The following is a 15,512-nucleotide window of genomic DNA, read 5'->3' as shown; positions in this document are numbered from 1 at the left end:
GGCACAAGCTATCATATTAGAAATTTAGAGGCATAAATGATTTTAGGTGTAAAGTTCAGGGTGGTAAAATGATTTTAGCTCAAAGAAAAATTAACAACCAAGAATTGCCATTTTGAAAATCAAAACATTAGCAACAAATAAAACAGTTGTGAGACCTAAGCACTGAAATATTAAACATGCTTCCATTCCATAGTTACATCAAGCCACCACACTGATCCTCTACAGGTATACAATAGAAGTTACAAAAAGGAAGCTTATTTACTACTTTTTTTTAGCCTCTTCATCTAGTCTAATGTCTAAGAAACACAATACATCTAAATACAAAAGAGAGATTAAAAAGGTGGCTTGAGCTAAAAAACCTTGCCGTGAATGTCCACAACAATTCCAACAGATAATACTCATGTAGAAGCACTTGGGGAAGAAGAGCCTACATTGGATTCTTCCATAGAATCTCTACCTCTTTTCCTAGGACTACGGAAAAGAGGATAAAAAATATCCTTCATGTTAGCATCATCTTGATCTTGGCTTAACATAGTATTAAAAACAACATGTACAAATTCTTCATTTTTAAATCTAGAGTTAATTAACTTCTAAGTAGAACCAGGAGCTAAGACATTTTTCTGGCTATTCAGATATAGATTATTATCAGCAAGATTATTTTTAATAAGATGAAGGGAATTTGGATAAGGGCATGTTCTGGATCATATATAGTCTAAATCTGGGTCTATGGATGAATAACTTAAAGTAGATATAACAGAGTCAATAGAAGATAATTGGGCAAATTTCATTTTACCTCCTTGATCTTTACACCCTAAATCATTTGTGTCCCTGCACTTTTAATTTCATCACGCGTACCCCTGTACTTAATTACCAATTTTAATCAATCTTGTATAACCCTTGGCTTTTTTGCTAACTATTGTGTGATGTATTTTGAAATTATAGTCACATATGATATAATTTTATATACTACATTAGTGAATCATCATCATACAAGGGAGTCTATTACAGCCATATTTTCAATTTACAAAATACTTGACAAAAAATGAATTATTGGACATGATTGATTAAATTAGAGAGGACAGGGTACATGTGATGAAATTAAAAGTGCAGGGCCACAACTGATTTAACATGTAAATGTTAGGGAGGTAAAATGAAATTAGCTCAAGATAATTCATCAAGAAATGGAGTTTGTATCATCCGAAAAATTAGTGAGAAAAGAGAGAGATGAATGTGAGCTTACTCCATCATTTTCATTCTCTGAGAAGTACGTGTTCTTATTTTACAATCATTTGGTCTTCATTGTTCTGTTTAAGGATATTCTCATTTAGCTCCTCATCTTTTGCAGCAAGGCTATTGCCACCATCTTCTAGAACCGCGCGGACCATGAACTGCAACTAAAATAGGCCCTTGAGTAGTTGGAGAAATTATGTGAACTGGTACATCATGCTCAGTTTCTCTAACTGCATCAATATAGTACATTCCTGCTCTTCTTCCATAATTAGGATTAACATCTTGAGACATAAAGCTTCCTCCTCTTCTTGCAACATTTCCATGACCAGAGTTATTAAAAGATGCACTATATATCATAATCATTGTGGGAAGCAGTGCCATTACCAGGAGATGTAGGTCCTCAAATTTTTGAAAAAACCAATAGGGTCATACTCAGAATACGACATACAGAGTGTCCAGTAATAGAGGAAGAAGTCGGAAGGCTTTGTGGCTCATTTGAATTCATAGGGAACATAAGAAAGTTGCGTTTATGAGCCTTTTCTGGACAACCTCCTTAGGGATGATCAAATCTACCAGAGAAGAAACCACATTCAAAAGGTACCATAATTGAGATAGATAAGCTTCTCTTCAGTTGAATTTCGATATGAGTGTATCCGAAAAGCCTTTGGTTGAGTTTTGGTGAAGTCTAGCTGGACAAATGCTCTTTCAAAAAAAGACTTGTTTTGATCCAAAGAGTCTTCATCCACCTTTAGCTAGTTTGGTTACCTTTTTCACAGTCCAGCAGTTAGAAGGTAGAAAAGGTTAGGAGGGGATGTAGTAAAAGAGATTGAATGAGACCCTCTTTGAATGGTAAGTTGTGGAGGTGGTGCCACAAGGAGATTGGGGGCAGCATAATAGGTTCTAGAGCTTAGTCGAGAAGAACTAGAACCTTCTCCAAAAGGCACTAGAAGAGGGTTATCTGGTGGTCCAATAGAGATAGAGTTAGCAGAAATTGGTGGATTATTGATATGCATAGTTCGAAACTGAAAGATGAGAGGGAAGATGAAGGTTGACATGTTTAATTGTGAAGAAAGGGTACGTACTCATATAAATATGAGGATTTGCTATAAAGAGCTATACGTAGAATTATGAGAAACCACATATTGGACTCACCTAAACGCACTAATATATTTCATGGGTACAAACAGAATATTAAAGATCACAATCCTCAATGCTACATGAGAAATCATGAACCTACCAAAGACTAGCAGGAGTACATGAAAATCTAAAAAAAAGCCAGATGTCAATAGTGATCTATTGATATAAATATCTAGAGGATTGATAGGCCATGAAAACCAGTAAAACTCTTCCCGTGCTCTATTACTATTAACAAGGAGAAACAGAAGGCTGGTGAGAGAAGATGGATAATTAATCATGTGCATGTTGACAATTAATTCAAAGATGCACAGAGATTTAGTCAATTGGGGCACTCGATTATGCAGAAGATTAAGCAAAAGAGCAGTCGAACAACCAACCCTATGGTTACAGCGGAAGACTCCAATGTGACTACATTTGAATTTGGTAAAGATAGGCATGAAACCCAGCTTGAAGTGTAGATCAGGAGGAGAAGAAGCTAGATCTTTGTTTAAAAATAAGATCAGGGTCCATTTAATGACCCATGCAACCCATTGAATTCACAAAGAAATGAAAACTGACAGAAAAACTCTCACCGGTCATAATTGAGAAATGGATGCATGAGGCGCGTTCTAGTTTTCTCGTAGGATATGCACTGTTTTTAGTTGAACTTAAAGTGTTTATTACCGTAGTGTGTGATTCGAGTTCTTCAGTTTCCGATATTCCTACCCACCCCCAATCGTAAGGTGCATCTCATAATTTAGAGCTCCAAATAGACTTTATAAAAAAAAAAATTTCAGAAATTCACTCCAACTATAGTTTTTTGTTGTTGGAGGCTTGGAGGTAGTTTGGGGTTTGGACTGGACCTGACATTTAATAGGCCCTAAGAGTGCAAAAAAGGCCCAATGTCTCATTCCGTCGAGAACTAGGGTTTTAGGTATCTCAATATTCACCTACCCAGCTTCCGACTCCATCATCTCCCTCCTACTTCTCTCTCTCTCTCTCTCTCTCCGAGACTCCAAATCATGGCGGCGAACTGTGCGTACTGAACCCCTTCTCTCTATTTCTACCTCTAAATTTCAATTCTATTAGTTTGCGAGGCTTATATAAATTTGTTGTGTATTTTGTACAGCAATGGTTAGATCCTTTCTTCAGGTTGCTGCTACAGAAGAGGTTGCTCCTCCTCTCAGAGTTGTTCAGATCGAAGGACTGGTAATTCCATTTGCTTTCTATATAGGATTTGATTTCTCTTACATGATGGAAGAGAAACTAAGCTTCGGATTAATTGACCTGAGATTTCATTCCGATTAGTTGCTTTTGAACCTTTGTTCCCTCAAAACAGGTTATCTTGAAGATAATCAAGCACTGCAAGGAGTTTTCGCCGGCTCTGGTCACCGGCCAACTTCTTGGCTTGGATGTTGGCAGTGTTCTTGAAGTCACTAATTGTTTCCCATTCCCGGTAAAGCTTTCGATTCTGTTTTGCGGTTGTCCGGATGCTTTTTTTCCGTCCTTCGTCGGTATTAATTGATAGTGCATTGCAGATTAGGGAGGAGGATGAAGAGATTGAAGCTGATGGTGCCAATTACCAGCTCGAGATGATGAGATGTTTGAGAGAGGTGAATGTTGACAATAACACTGTTGGATGGTAAGTTTTGATTTGTTGATTAATTTTTTTTCTTCTCTTTATGACAAATTGTAAGCATACTAAAACATGTCAAGTTATGAATCACTTGTTTTTTTTTGCCCATCTGTTTCATCTTATTGCTTGGATATGTATCAATTTGAAAACTCTCCCTCCCTCATACACAACTCTGAGCCCATGGAATGTCATTTACTATATTATGAGTTGATCGAGTAGGCTCAGTATAGTCATCAGTTATCTCCTCACCTCCATAACTTATCAGCTCATCTGTTTAGACTACATTGGAGTCAGGATTTAGGATTCTAATCTCACTCTGCGGAATAAAGTTTTTTGAAATCATTGGGATTTAATGTTCCCATTGGAAATGGAAGAACTAGGATACCCCAAGACAAAGAATGGATTCAGAAAGTTCACAGTTTTCCTTCGGGTTCAGTTTTCGTCATCGTGGGGTTTTAGGGTTTAGCCAGATTAACCTAAACCCAAAACCCTCGTGGGAAAGTCATAGCCAGATTAACCTATGCTTATGAAACTTGGGTATGGAAGGCTGTACCATTCCTCATCCTTGATTCCAAGAAAAACAAATGTCAGTAAGGAATTCGGCCGAGCAATTCATACTTTTGAAATTAGTGGAGTGTCTTGCACTATTTCTGTATAATTGTTCTTATCTTTTAAGTCTAAACCATGTTCATATGCCCAGAAGGCGCCAGAAGGAATGTTATTTGTGACTACATCCATTTGTTTATTGATTCACACCTTAAAGGTAACATAAATTATGATTTATATTAAGCATTTGGTGAAATCTTGGAATGAGATCAAAATTTTGAAAATTGGGAGGGGAATGGATATGTGAGAAGCAATACTATACGTTCTCCTGACCTGTTATAGAAATCTGATGCATGATTGTTAAGGGGTTAGCTACGTGTTAAAGAGAGCTAAGATTTGGATTAGACAGATTGAATTAAACAGATGTAGGGACAGTTGGTCTAGTACTGGAAACTGATGAAGTTTGTTTCTGAACTTTTTAAAAACTGAGAAAATTGGGTAGATGAAAATTTTAAACACAGGTTTTTTGTATTGTATGAGTTCCTTTTTGAAAATTTAGAGATGATCCTGTTAGCATCACTTTTCCGTCGCTTCCCAAATGCGCATGACTGAATCTGCATCTGTATATATACTGCCCGGATATACAATATTATGTAGGGAGCTCTTCGAGTGCTGTTAGTCATGCGTTAAAAGGGTAGATACTGCTGAAAATATTCCATTTTCTAACTATTGGAAATACTTTTCAGGTACCAAACTGCAGTTTGTTTTAAACACAGGTTGGATAGACGAAAATTTTAAACACTATTGTACTTGTTCCTGTTTGAAAATTTAGAGCTGATCCCTGTTATCATCACTTTTTCTTTGCTCCACACATATGCATGACTGAATCCACATCTGTATATATTCTGCCCAGATATACAATATAATGTAGGGAGCTCTTTGAGTGCTGTTAGTCAAGCGTTAAAAGGGTAGATACTGCTGAAAATATTCCAATTTTGTACCAATCCGCAGTTTGTTTTAAACACAGGTTGGATAGATGAAAATTTTAAACACTATTGTATTTGTTCCTGTTTGAAAATTTAGAGCTGATCCTGTTATCATCACTTTTTCTTTGCTCCACACATACGCATGACTGAATCCACATCTGTATATATACTGCCCAGATATACAATATGACGTAGGGAGCTCTTTGAGTGCTGTTAGTCAAGCGTTAAAAGGGTAGATACTGCTGAAAATATTCCAATTTTGTAACTCTTGGAAATCCTTTTCAGGTACCAATCCACATTGTTGGGTTCTTTTCAAACGGTGGAGTTGATTGAGACATTCATGAACTACCAGGTAATTATTTTCAAATTGCTGTTCTCGTTATATGTTATTTTATGAACATTAACATGAAACTTTTTGGTCATATCGTATACCTCTACTTTATTCGTATTGTTTTCTGTAATTCAAGAAGCTCTATTTTGTCCATCCAAATAGTTTTTGTTATCAAGTACAAAGAGACAGGAATAAGTTGAGTTTTCTTAGAAAAGATGCTGCAAAAATCTGAGTTGCTTAGCAGTCTGCCTACAATTTGCTTTTGCAGTTATATATCATGATCCATCTTCTCTCAGAAAAATAGAGAGTTTGCCGTTGCCATATCACATCAAGAACTTGTTACCGAAGACTAAATCCAAATAAATGCTTAAAATTACTGTAGTCACAGATGTAACTAGTCCATTTGTATGGAAGTCAATTACAAGGTTGAACAATTTTGATATCCGAAAAAATCATGAGGAACACTTGTTTTTAGTCTGAAAAGTGTTCATTTTATTTTTAATTTTTATTTGTTTGTAATTGTTACTGATGATGCCATTGGATTCCAGATCTTAGCTAAAAGTTCTACTCCATGATTTTAGTTGAAGTGGTGCTGCATTAGATTCATATCTTATGAGTTATCATTTTTACTTCTGCGTTTTTATTTTATTTCTCTTACAGACATGGTTGCTGTGCCTCTTATGTATGCTTTTATTGATATTCTTTGCAGGAAAATATTAGACGGTGTGTGTGCATCATTTATGATCCATTGAAATCCAATCAGGGAGTCTTAGCACTGAAGGCATTGAAGCTTTCTGATTCATTCATGGAGCTCTACCGCAGTAACAATTTTACAGGGGAGAAGTATGAGAATTTTCTGTTATGATGTTATTGTGTGCAGTTATAATATTGGATGCAAATTCATTTGTTATTTGTTTTGGTGCAATAGGTTGAGGGAGAAAAACCTTTCATGGGTGGATATCTTTGAGGAAATACCTGTAAGTTCTATATCTTTGGACTAGAATAATACAGTCTATACTTGATATTTTGTAATGGCCGTTTCATCTTGTATCATTATTTTTTCTCCTTTTTCTTTCTTTCTCATGTTTTGCTCTCTACATCATTCCTTTTTATTATCACCCATAGTTAACCAATGATTTATTGTATACATAGATGCTAGAGAAAATAAATCATAATGAATTTGTTAATAGTGATACTATTCAGCTGTTCAAAAATGAGTCTCAGATGTTGCAAACTGTAATTCTGTCAAGTAACTTAAGATAGGATATCCTTTTGAAAAAAAAAAAAAAAAACCTGTTCCGGGGCCCTGAAAATGTATACTATGACAGAATTTTAAAGGGTCGTCAAGATATTTTATTGACTGTTAGTTATATGTTCTTCAATCCCTCCTAAAAATAGTTATATGTTCTTCAATGAAAATTCTTAACTACCCATCATTTCCGGTAGCACGTGGTGACTTTTTTGGAGCCTCTTTTTTTTTTTGGTTTTGCTTGATGTTTGTCTGAGGGTTTGTAAATGTTTATTTTGCTTGAACTTGACAGATCAAAGTTTCAAACTCTGCACTTATTAGTGCATTTATGACGGAGTTGGAAGCTGATACACCTGTTATCCAGGTTTATATGTGATCCTTTTATTGGAAATTCTACATGATTTTCAGATTATTTGAGTACTTATTTTATCAAGTGTTGCTGTTTCAGTGTGATTATGATCGTCTGCAATTATCAACTAGTCCATTTCTAGAGAGGAATATGGAATTTCTTATTGAGTGCATGGATGATTTGTCAATGGAACAGCAGAAGGTATATTTTCTCTTGACCTGAATGTTGGTTGCGTTAAGATTGGTGTTTTTCCTATCTTGATGAATATCCTCTTTCAGTTCCAATACTATTACAGAAACGTGTCACGCCAGCAAGCCCAACAGCAAGCATGGCTTCAAAAGAGAAGGTAAGATATTGCATTCGGAATAAATTCACGGTATTATGGTTTTGGGATTCTCTCATTTGGGTTCTTACATGTGAATTAGCATTTGCAATTTCTTTTGTGGATACTTGTTTAGAGCCATTGTGCATGCATATATAAAAGTGGCCTGAATATTGATCATTTTATGATCTTATTTGGATAACAGTGCATGCATTTATAGTAGTTTTGACTCAAGAGGGGTTCATTTGTGGAGCTATGACCATTATAATTTGATTTGACCAGACTTTGCATATAGTTTCTGTCTGCAAAATTTATTTTAACCAATAGATATGACGTCTTGTTAATCAGAAAGTTGACGAAGTGATTATTTTTAAACTAGCTACCATGTAAATTGATTCATACATTCAGGAATTTTGATGTTTAAATTAAAGTGCTCAAGTGCGGGTGATTATAAAATGGTGACAAGTTGAAATGTTCAGTCTATTTCATTTTCAGTTTCCTTTATTGTGCCATTAGTTTCTGGCTAAGTAGTTTATGCTCATGAAGCTTAAGGTCACCTGGTGTTGCTTATGCATTTGAGGTGACTGGCCTACTTAACAGATACTAAAATTCTTTTAGAGGAAGATTGTCTGCATCAGAAACTTGTAATATTTGGATCAAGATTAGGCAGGATTTGTTTGTTAAGCAACTTACCTCTGGTTATCACTTTTCCTATTGTATTAGTACTAGGAATTTACTTTTTAAGTTGTTTTGTAGGACTGAGAACATGGCTCGGAAGGCTGCCGGAGAAGAACCGCTTCCTGAAGAGGATCCTTCAAACCCCATTTTCAAGCCACTCCCTGAGCCTTCACGGTTGGACAGCTTTCTGATAACAAATCAAATCTCAAACTACTGCAACCAAATTAATGGGTATGTTTCAAATGATAGGCCAGCAGATGCTATCTTGCATTATTATTATTATTATTTTTTATCTATCTGAATATTTTACTTTGGAAGCACATCTTGGAAGAGACACCTGTATATATTATTTGCATGGGCTCGTGATCGCACAATAGTTCTACTGATCTGTATGACTTTTTCAACTCTTCAGACAAAAATAGTGTTTAGAAACCTCTTTGGAAGACGGTCAACTATAGAACTAATGATATGTTTGAGCCTGTCTTCTTTTTGTTGCCATGAAAGTGTGTTGATAGCAAGTTTGAGCTCTTTTCATACCCTTAATTATTCGAACAACTTCTGTGATTTTTTGGCCAAGGAAAAAAAAAAATTTGCAGCTTTAGATATTTGAAATATTTTACCATTGTTTAACTTTATGATGTCATTAGAATACTGTTAGATCTTAAGTCTGCTTTCCCTGTCTCTGTTTAACTGTGGTATGAACAATTATTCCTTGGAAGTGGTGGTCATGGTTTATGGTGTTTAATCAATGAAATCTTTGATTTTACTGATGTCATTTTTATGTATTGTATTGAAAAAAAAAAATTACAGGGTTGCCGGACAGAGCTTCAGCAGATTATATTTGACGAAGGCTTTGCAAGAGAACTGATGTAATGCTGGAACATGAGATCTTTCATGTGTTTGCAGTGCGGAGAAATACCTGTCCCCTTCCATGTGCTTTGTCTTAATTTCAATTTTTCCAATCTGTCAAATTTTGAGCAAATATCATATACAACTTCAAGGGCAAATTGGGATGTAAAATTCTAACGATGTACGCATGCCAAAAGAACAGTTCTATTCTCATTCTTGACCTATAGTTGCACTTCAAATATTCTATATATTCTGGTTTTGAAATCTCCTGTTCATTTGACAAGTAGAAGTCCGGTATAAAATGACTTGTGCATCATGTTTGGCTGAAAGGTGAAGAATTCCTTTTGAAGTGGATTCTATAGTCATTACTGCCGGTTGGATAAAAAAAAAAAGCTGTGAGAAGCATCACGATGTAGCTTTCAGTGAATTCCCAGCTCTAATTGCCAAACTTCCTGATTTGGTTACACACAAACTTGGGCCAATTATGGAAAAGATGTTGATTATTGTGGAGTTATATATTGTTGGTTTTGTTTTGGTGGACATGTATATCAGTTGGTTCAATTGTCAAAGCCGTAAACCTTAGGAAGCTTAAATTATCACTTGGAATGTAGTTGGAACTCCCAAGGGGGAATCGAATGGAACCCAGAATTGGATTTGTTATGTTCACTATTCGAGTTGTGTAGCAATTTGGATTTATATTTTGGTGACGACTATCGAATCAATTGGTTGCATTGCTGACCTGGAGAACTTGGAATAACATTTGGAAAGTAAGTCGGAAATGGAGAATTATGGTGACTTGATTTGAAAAAAGTGAATGACTTGTCGTGAATGGTATTGTCATTTGGTTAATATTCTATCGAAGTTTGACAGATTTTGAAAAGCGGGTTAATTATCAGAATCTAGTTATTCATAATATGTTGTGTTTCTCAGGGATTCCCATATTTTTTTTCCATTAAGGACACTAATTTTTCCGAGTCCTGGTTCTTTTCTTGAAGTACATTTTTGGCGTTGTTGACTTCTTGTAGTCCTGCCAAGGTAATTGAACTGTTTCCGAGTTTGAAGTTTTTGATGAGTAATGAGTTTTTTACGTGTTCGTATGGAATGTGATTCAACACTGTAGACATTTATATTTTGATGAACAAAAATAAAACGACAAAACAAAACCACGGGAACAATCTCCTTCTAGCTGATCCAGATGAAACGCTGGGGACACAGAGATAATATCATTCCATGATGCCCAAGATTAGCAAGTTTTTGTTAGCTAGCTAGAAAGTTGGCTTCTCTAAACACATGTCAAAAGCGGATGAACTGAAAATTCTGAGTCAAAAAGCTTAATATCTGCTACCAATTGTCTGATTCTCCAAGGAATAACAGATTTTCCAAGAATACAATCAATGAGAAGTTTGGAGTCTCCCTCAACCCATTATTTAGAGTGATTGTAAAAAGCAGCCGAGCTTAACCCATCTCTAGGAGCTGTTGCTTCAGCAACCAGAACATGAGCTTGACCAATCATCTTTGAAGCAGCCATAATAGGATTACCTTCTGCATTTCTAATAACAAAGCCAATAGTATTAGCCAAACCATTTCAAACAGAACCATCAAAATTAAACTTCAACTGCTCATTGTCAGGAGGATTCCATTCAATATGATGAGATTTAGAAAACTTAGGTTTAGGGTAGCTAGGATTGGCCTGGCAGTAGCTAGTTCCCAAACAAGCAGCCCCAAAAAAGATTTGAGTAGGGAAAAAAACTAGCTGCTTAAAGACCAATATGTTTCTCCAGTTCCAAATAGACCAAGGAATTAAGAGTATTTGAGATATAGTATACTATACATTAGAATCATTAAAGAGATAATTTAACCAGGCTATGAAGTAACGATTCTCGGATAAAGGAGTAGGGTATTGATGAGATAGATTCCAAAATTGTAGAAGAATACTGCATAAAAATGTGATCAATAGATTCAATCTGAGAACTACAAAAAAGGCAAAAAGGAGAAATTGACCGATTATATAAAGAAATTCTATCCCTAGTTCTAACTCTATTCCTAAATAACATCCAATAGAAATTTTTTTATTTAGGGCGAATCTTTAACTTCCATATTTTATTAAGAAGAGGAGCTTGAGAATGAGAAGACAATTTTTGAGCCTGAAGTTAGGTGATACCTTTAATGGTAAACATACCAAAACTTAAAGGTCCCCAAACTAAATCATCCTGTAAACCATTCAAAGGAATAAGGATAGCAGTAATTTTTTGAACAATATCAATAGAAAGAAAATTAAGTAAATCTTTGATCTTTTCCAAGAGAGATTTTGAATGAAGTTAGCCACTGACAATGACCAATCTAAATTAGTCCTGTCATATTCAGGAATAAGAAAGGACATCTGTCACGCCGTTCTGAGATGATGTTGCGCATCAGCTAGCTGTTTTTTGAAGAAGATAATGCGTTATTTCATATATAGGAAACAATTGAATACAAAGGAATCTAATGTAAAAAATTAATACAAGAATACACATATTTCGCTAGGGCATATATGGGCCCTAAATATCTCCTAATGAGCTGAGCTTAGGCCAGGAGTTTTGTGCAGCGCATTTCGGAGTGCGCCAGTTTGCCTCATACGAAGGTAAGCAAATCCCTCTCACGTTTTTCGCTTAAAACAATCGAGCTCGTTAGGGTTTTGTTTTCCTCTCGTCGCGATCACTCTCCAATACCACCAGATTAGAACCCATCAATATAGTCTTCATGGGGGTGAGTTTCCATTGCACTTTCCAATTTTTCATGTCTCTTATTCTCGTCAGCTGCTACTTCTCTTGCTACTGGAAGTCTGATGATTGTCTCGCACTCTCGGTAGTTTGTATTTCTATGGTGTTTATCATGTCCAGGCCGAACCCTGCGTTTGTCTGCATATTTTGTTTCTTCTTCTTTGGCTGTCCTCATTTTATGCAATAGCCTATATGCTTGGAACATTAACTATACTGAATCTGAAAACTTGTCTTTTTGGTCCACCAGTTTATGACATTGCTACTTGCATAATTGATTCACTAATACTTAAAACTCCCATTCAATTGACAAGCATTTGCTTTGCTGCATGCAGGCATTTGCCACGATTGAAAACCATTACTTTGTCAACATAGGCTTCTTTCCTCAGAAGCCTTCCTGTTAGATAATGTTTGGCTCCAAAACCAGTTGGCTTGCAAACTGTCTCTTTTGAGCGAGTGATTGCGCAGGCGTGCCAGCACCGCGGGGTGCAGTCGTTGGGGTAGTCCCTTGACCTGACTTCTTCTTCAAGCGCTGTGGACGAGGAGAGCACCAACCTCGTCACAGGGTTCTTCTCTAGCCTTTCGGAAAAGGACTTTTGCCTTACGGATAAGGACTTTGGTTGTGGTCTCTTGCGTTCACCGAATCGATACTTAGTATTGTAGACTAAGCAGAGCAATCACTGGGAAGTTTGGAGAAAGCACGGGTTGCACTAAAGCGTGACTTTAGCTTCGCTGGGTTGCGAGGGCGTTACCCTTGCTTCGCTGGTAGTAACGGTGGCGGTTGCGCTCGCAGTCGGCTCGCTGGGAGACTGGGACTGGAAGTACGGTCGCCGGGTTGGTCTGGTGATGCTGACAGTCGGCTCTTGGAGAGACTAGGACTGGCGCACGGTCACCTGGTTTCAACAAGGTTGAAGGTTTGCTCCGGGGAGGCTTTGTAATCGCTAGGATTGATTGATATGAGAGAGGTCCCTAATTCGTCCTTGAAACCCGGTATATATACCTAGGGTTTCTGACTGCTCCTTGTTGTAGAAGGATTATTGATTGAAGTTTCCTAATCGATCTCTGCTACTTACCTCCAATAAGGTTTCGTTTTCCTCATGGATTCCGGAATGGGCGAAGCTATAACCCAAACCATAGTAGGCTTATTTTTGGGCCGCAGGTATCGGCCCGCTGTGCTAGATCCACTCAAGGATATTGCCAAAATTACTTTTGGGCTCAAACATTGCCCCCCAGGCCTCGAAATCAGGCCCATGAAAATATAACTGATTGAAGGGGACTAAAACGACACGTTCGATGCTCGAAACGATGTCATTAATAAGGGTTGCGTCTTTTCACTCGCGAAACGCCTTTTTGTCGCATCGTTTCCCTCACAAAATCTCTTATTTAAATCCGCAACCACTTCAGACCTGTCACATCAGAAACTCTTTTAGTCTCCTAAACCCAGAAACCCTCTTTTGCACACATCCTTCTCATAGAAACCCAGAAATGGCTCCCCCGAAAAAGATGGTTATCGACCAAGAAGAAGAGCTGAATGAACAGGCTGCACGCTCTTGGGGAACTGGGATTGGTGCCAGCCTGATTCTCCAGACCACCATCCAAAGACCTCTGCTCCTCCGACTTTCGAACCACCATGCCGGACTGGGCCCAACGCCGCGAGATGCTTTCCCGGCCGACGCTATCGCCTTTTATGGCTTACCTGTTCGCCGCCCCATCCCGGTCCTTCGAAGGACTCCTGGGGATTTTACCAGTTGGAGTGCCCCTAACCACCGATCAAAAATAGGGCATTGGCCATCCTCCATCAGTGCGGAAGAGCTGTCTTGGTACCGGGAAGCACGCGCTCGAGATCTAGCCCGCTGGAACGCAGCAGGTATCACCCATACTATCGATCTTTGTTTTCGTCTTCCGCGCGGTGGCAATCGTTCGCCACTCGCTGCCTTTCTTTGTTTCTGGAACACTGCTACCAACACCTTTGATTTTCGATTTGGCCAAATGAGTGTCACTTTATTGGACATTCTCACCATTACTGGCCTACCCATTGATGGTGAACCCTATCTGCATGGCCAATTCGACTCTGATACTTTCACCTCCACCATGGCCCAACATGGTCGTGGCGCCCATAGCAGCTCCTATCCGCGGTGGCTGGCCTATTACCGCCAGGAGCACAATGCGACTGGCGGGATTGCATTCTAGGAGTACTGGCTCTGTAAATTTATTTTCTGCACTTCCTCCTGTAAGCCCACTGGTGCCTGGACTTCTCTGGCGACGGCCCTCTACAACGGCCACCGTGTGGGACTAGGACAACCAGTATTAGGTGCCCTCTACCGTACTTTGTATCAAGCCACAATGCATGCCTTTGAGACTAGCATTTCTGGCCCCTTTTGGATCCTTGACTTCTGGATTCAAATTTACTTTCCATACTTTCGTCGCGACGACATCCCATTACTTCCGCCTACTGACCAACTCTTGGGTCGATGGCTCAGTCGCGGCGAAAGGTACACATCCCCTCCTTATTTTGAGTGCTTCACATACTTGTACTTTCTGCACGAGATGCCGTATTGCGACTTAGTGCTGAGTAGAAGATTCCCAGCTCCGCTTGAACATGGATTCCTCCCTGGCGCCTCTCGCTACAGTGATCGCGCGCGCTTGGCTTTTCACCGCGCGATCTCCTGTTCCGACATCAGGATTGCCGCTGACGAACTCAGTTATGAGCTCTACGCTCCCAACCATTTCGCTCGTCAACTTGGTCTTGTCGATTTAGTGCCATTCCCTCTGTATGATGCTTGGAACTACAACCCTTCTTGACGTAGAATTGGGCCCCTTTCTGGGCCTCCGCTAGCACAAAGCACGCTCGCGCTGGTTGATCTTCCTGACTGGGCCAAAGAGATTGACTCTGTGGACGCGACTGAGGAAGGATATGATGCATGGTGGGCAGAAGTCTCTGTTAACTGCTGGCGGCAACAGCACGATGAGGTATTCGCTGCCATCTTCGGGGAACTGCGATATCCCTACGCCGCCGACGTTGATCAACTTGCTCGCATCCCTGAAGACGCTGCACAAGCTCCTCCTCCTGCTGCTGAACCGGCTCCGCGATCCGCGCGAGCCCCACGTCAGGCCCAAGCTGGTATCGTAATCCGCGAACCCCTTCAAGAGGTAACTAATCTTGAATCATGTTTTGTCCCTTTTGTTCTTTTATCCCTCCCCTTTTAAATTCAAACTTTGCTTTTCCAGGGGAACGCGCCACTTTCTGGCAGTCGCGCAGCCAACGCTTCCCAAGCCGCTGGCCAGTCTGGGAAGCAGAAGGCAGTCATGATAGAGCCTGAGGACAAAGAATCCTCCTCTGATGACGATGACATGCAAACGGTAAGAGCCATCTGTTTGTACAAATCATGCTTTCTTTACGAGTCATACCTAATCCCCTGCCTCTAACAGATCGCTGCTCTCTCGGCTCGGAAGCGCGGTCGTTC

General features: G+C 38.9%; 2 protein-coding genes across 4 annotated transcripts in view; both read left to right on the top strand.

The window, feature by feature from the left end:
* The first annotated feature begins 3,236 nt into the window (after positions 1–3,236).
* On the top strand, positions 3,237–9,540 carry LOC133710392 (eukaryotic translation initiation factor 3 subunit H). 2 transcript variants are annotated; one of them, XM_062136457.1, is made up of 13 exons: positions 3,237–3,381; positions 3,476–3,555; positions 3,686–3,802; positions 3,885–3,988; positions 5,275–5,304; positions 5,800–5,866; positions 6,555–6,688; positions 6,774–6,822; positions 7,387–7,458; positions 7,543–7,644; positions 7,722–7,789; positions 8,522–8,674; positions 9,254–9,540. In XM_062136457.1, exons 1-13 carry the CDS (start codon positions 3,369–3,371, stop codon positions 9,309–9,311), a joined length of 1,047 nt encoding a protein of 348 aa, XP_061992441.1. In that variant the 5' UTR covers positions 3,237–3,368; the 3' UTR covers positions 9,312–9,540. The 2 variants fall into 2 exon arrangements, with proteins under 2 accessions (XP_061992441.1, XP_061992442.1); XM_062136458.1 differs by lacking the exon at positions 5,275–5,304 and having other exon boundaries at positions 3,239–3,381.
* A 2,244-nt stretch (positions 9,541–11,784) lies between these two features.
* LOC133713178 (uncharacterized) overlaps positions 11,785–15,512 on the top strand; it is a 33,543-nt gene continuing 29,815 nt past the window's right edge. Inside the window, exon 1 of one of the 2 annotated variants that reach the window (XM_062139295.1) lies at positions 11,785–11,912. The gene's annotated coding sequence lies outside the window, so the exon portion shown is untranslated. Of the gene's footprint in view, positions 12,038–15,512 lie in introns of both variants that reach the window. The other variant, XM_062139294.1, reaches the window with a different exon arrangement.

This window comes from Rosa rugosa, chromosome 5 (genome assembly GCF_958449725.1).
Source record: "Rosa rugosa chromosome 5, drRosRugo1.1, whole genome shotgun sequence".
Classification (NCBI taxonomy): Eukaryota; Viridiplantae; Streptophyta; class Magnoliopsida; order Rosales; family Rosaceae; genus Rosa; species Rosa rugosa.
The sequence above is the reverse complement of the archived record's forward strand: the minus strand, read 5'-3'. Positions and strand labels throughout refer to the sequence as shown.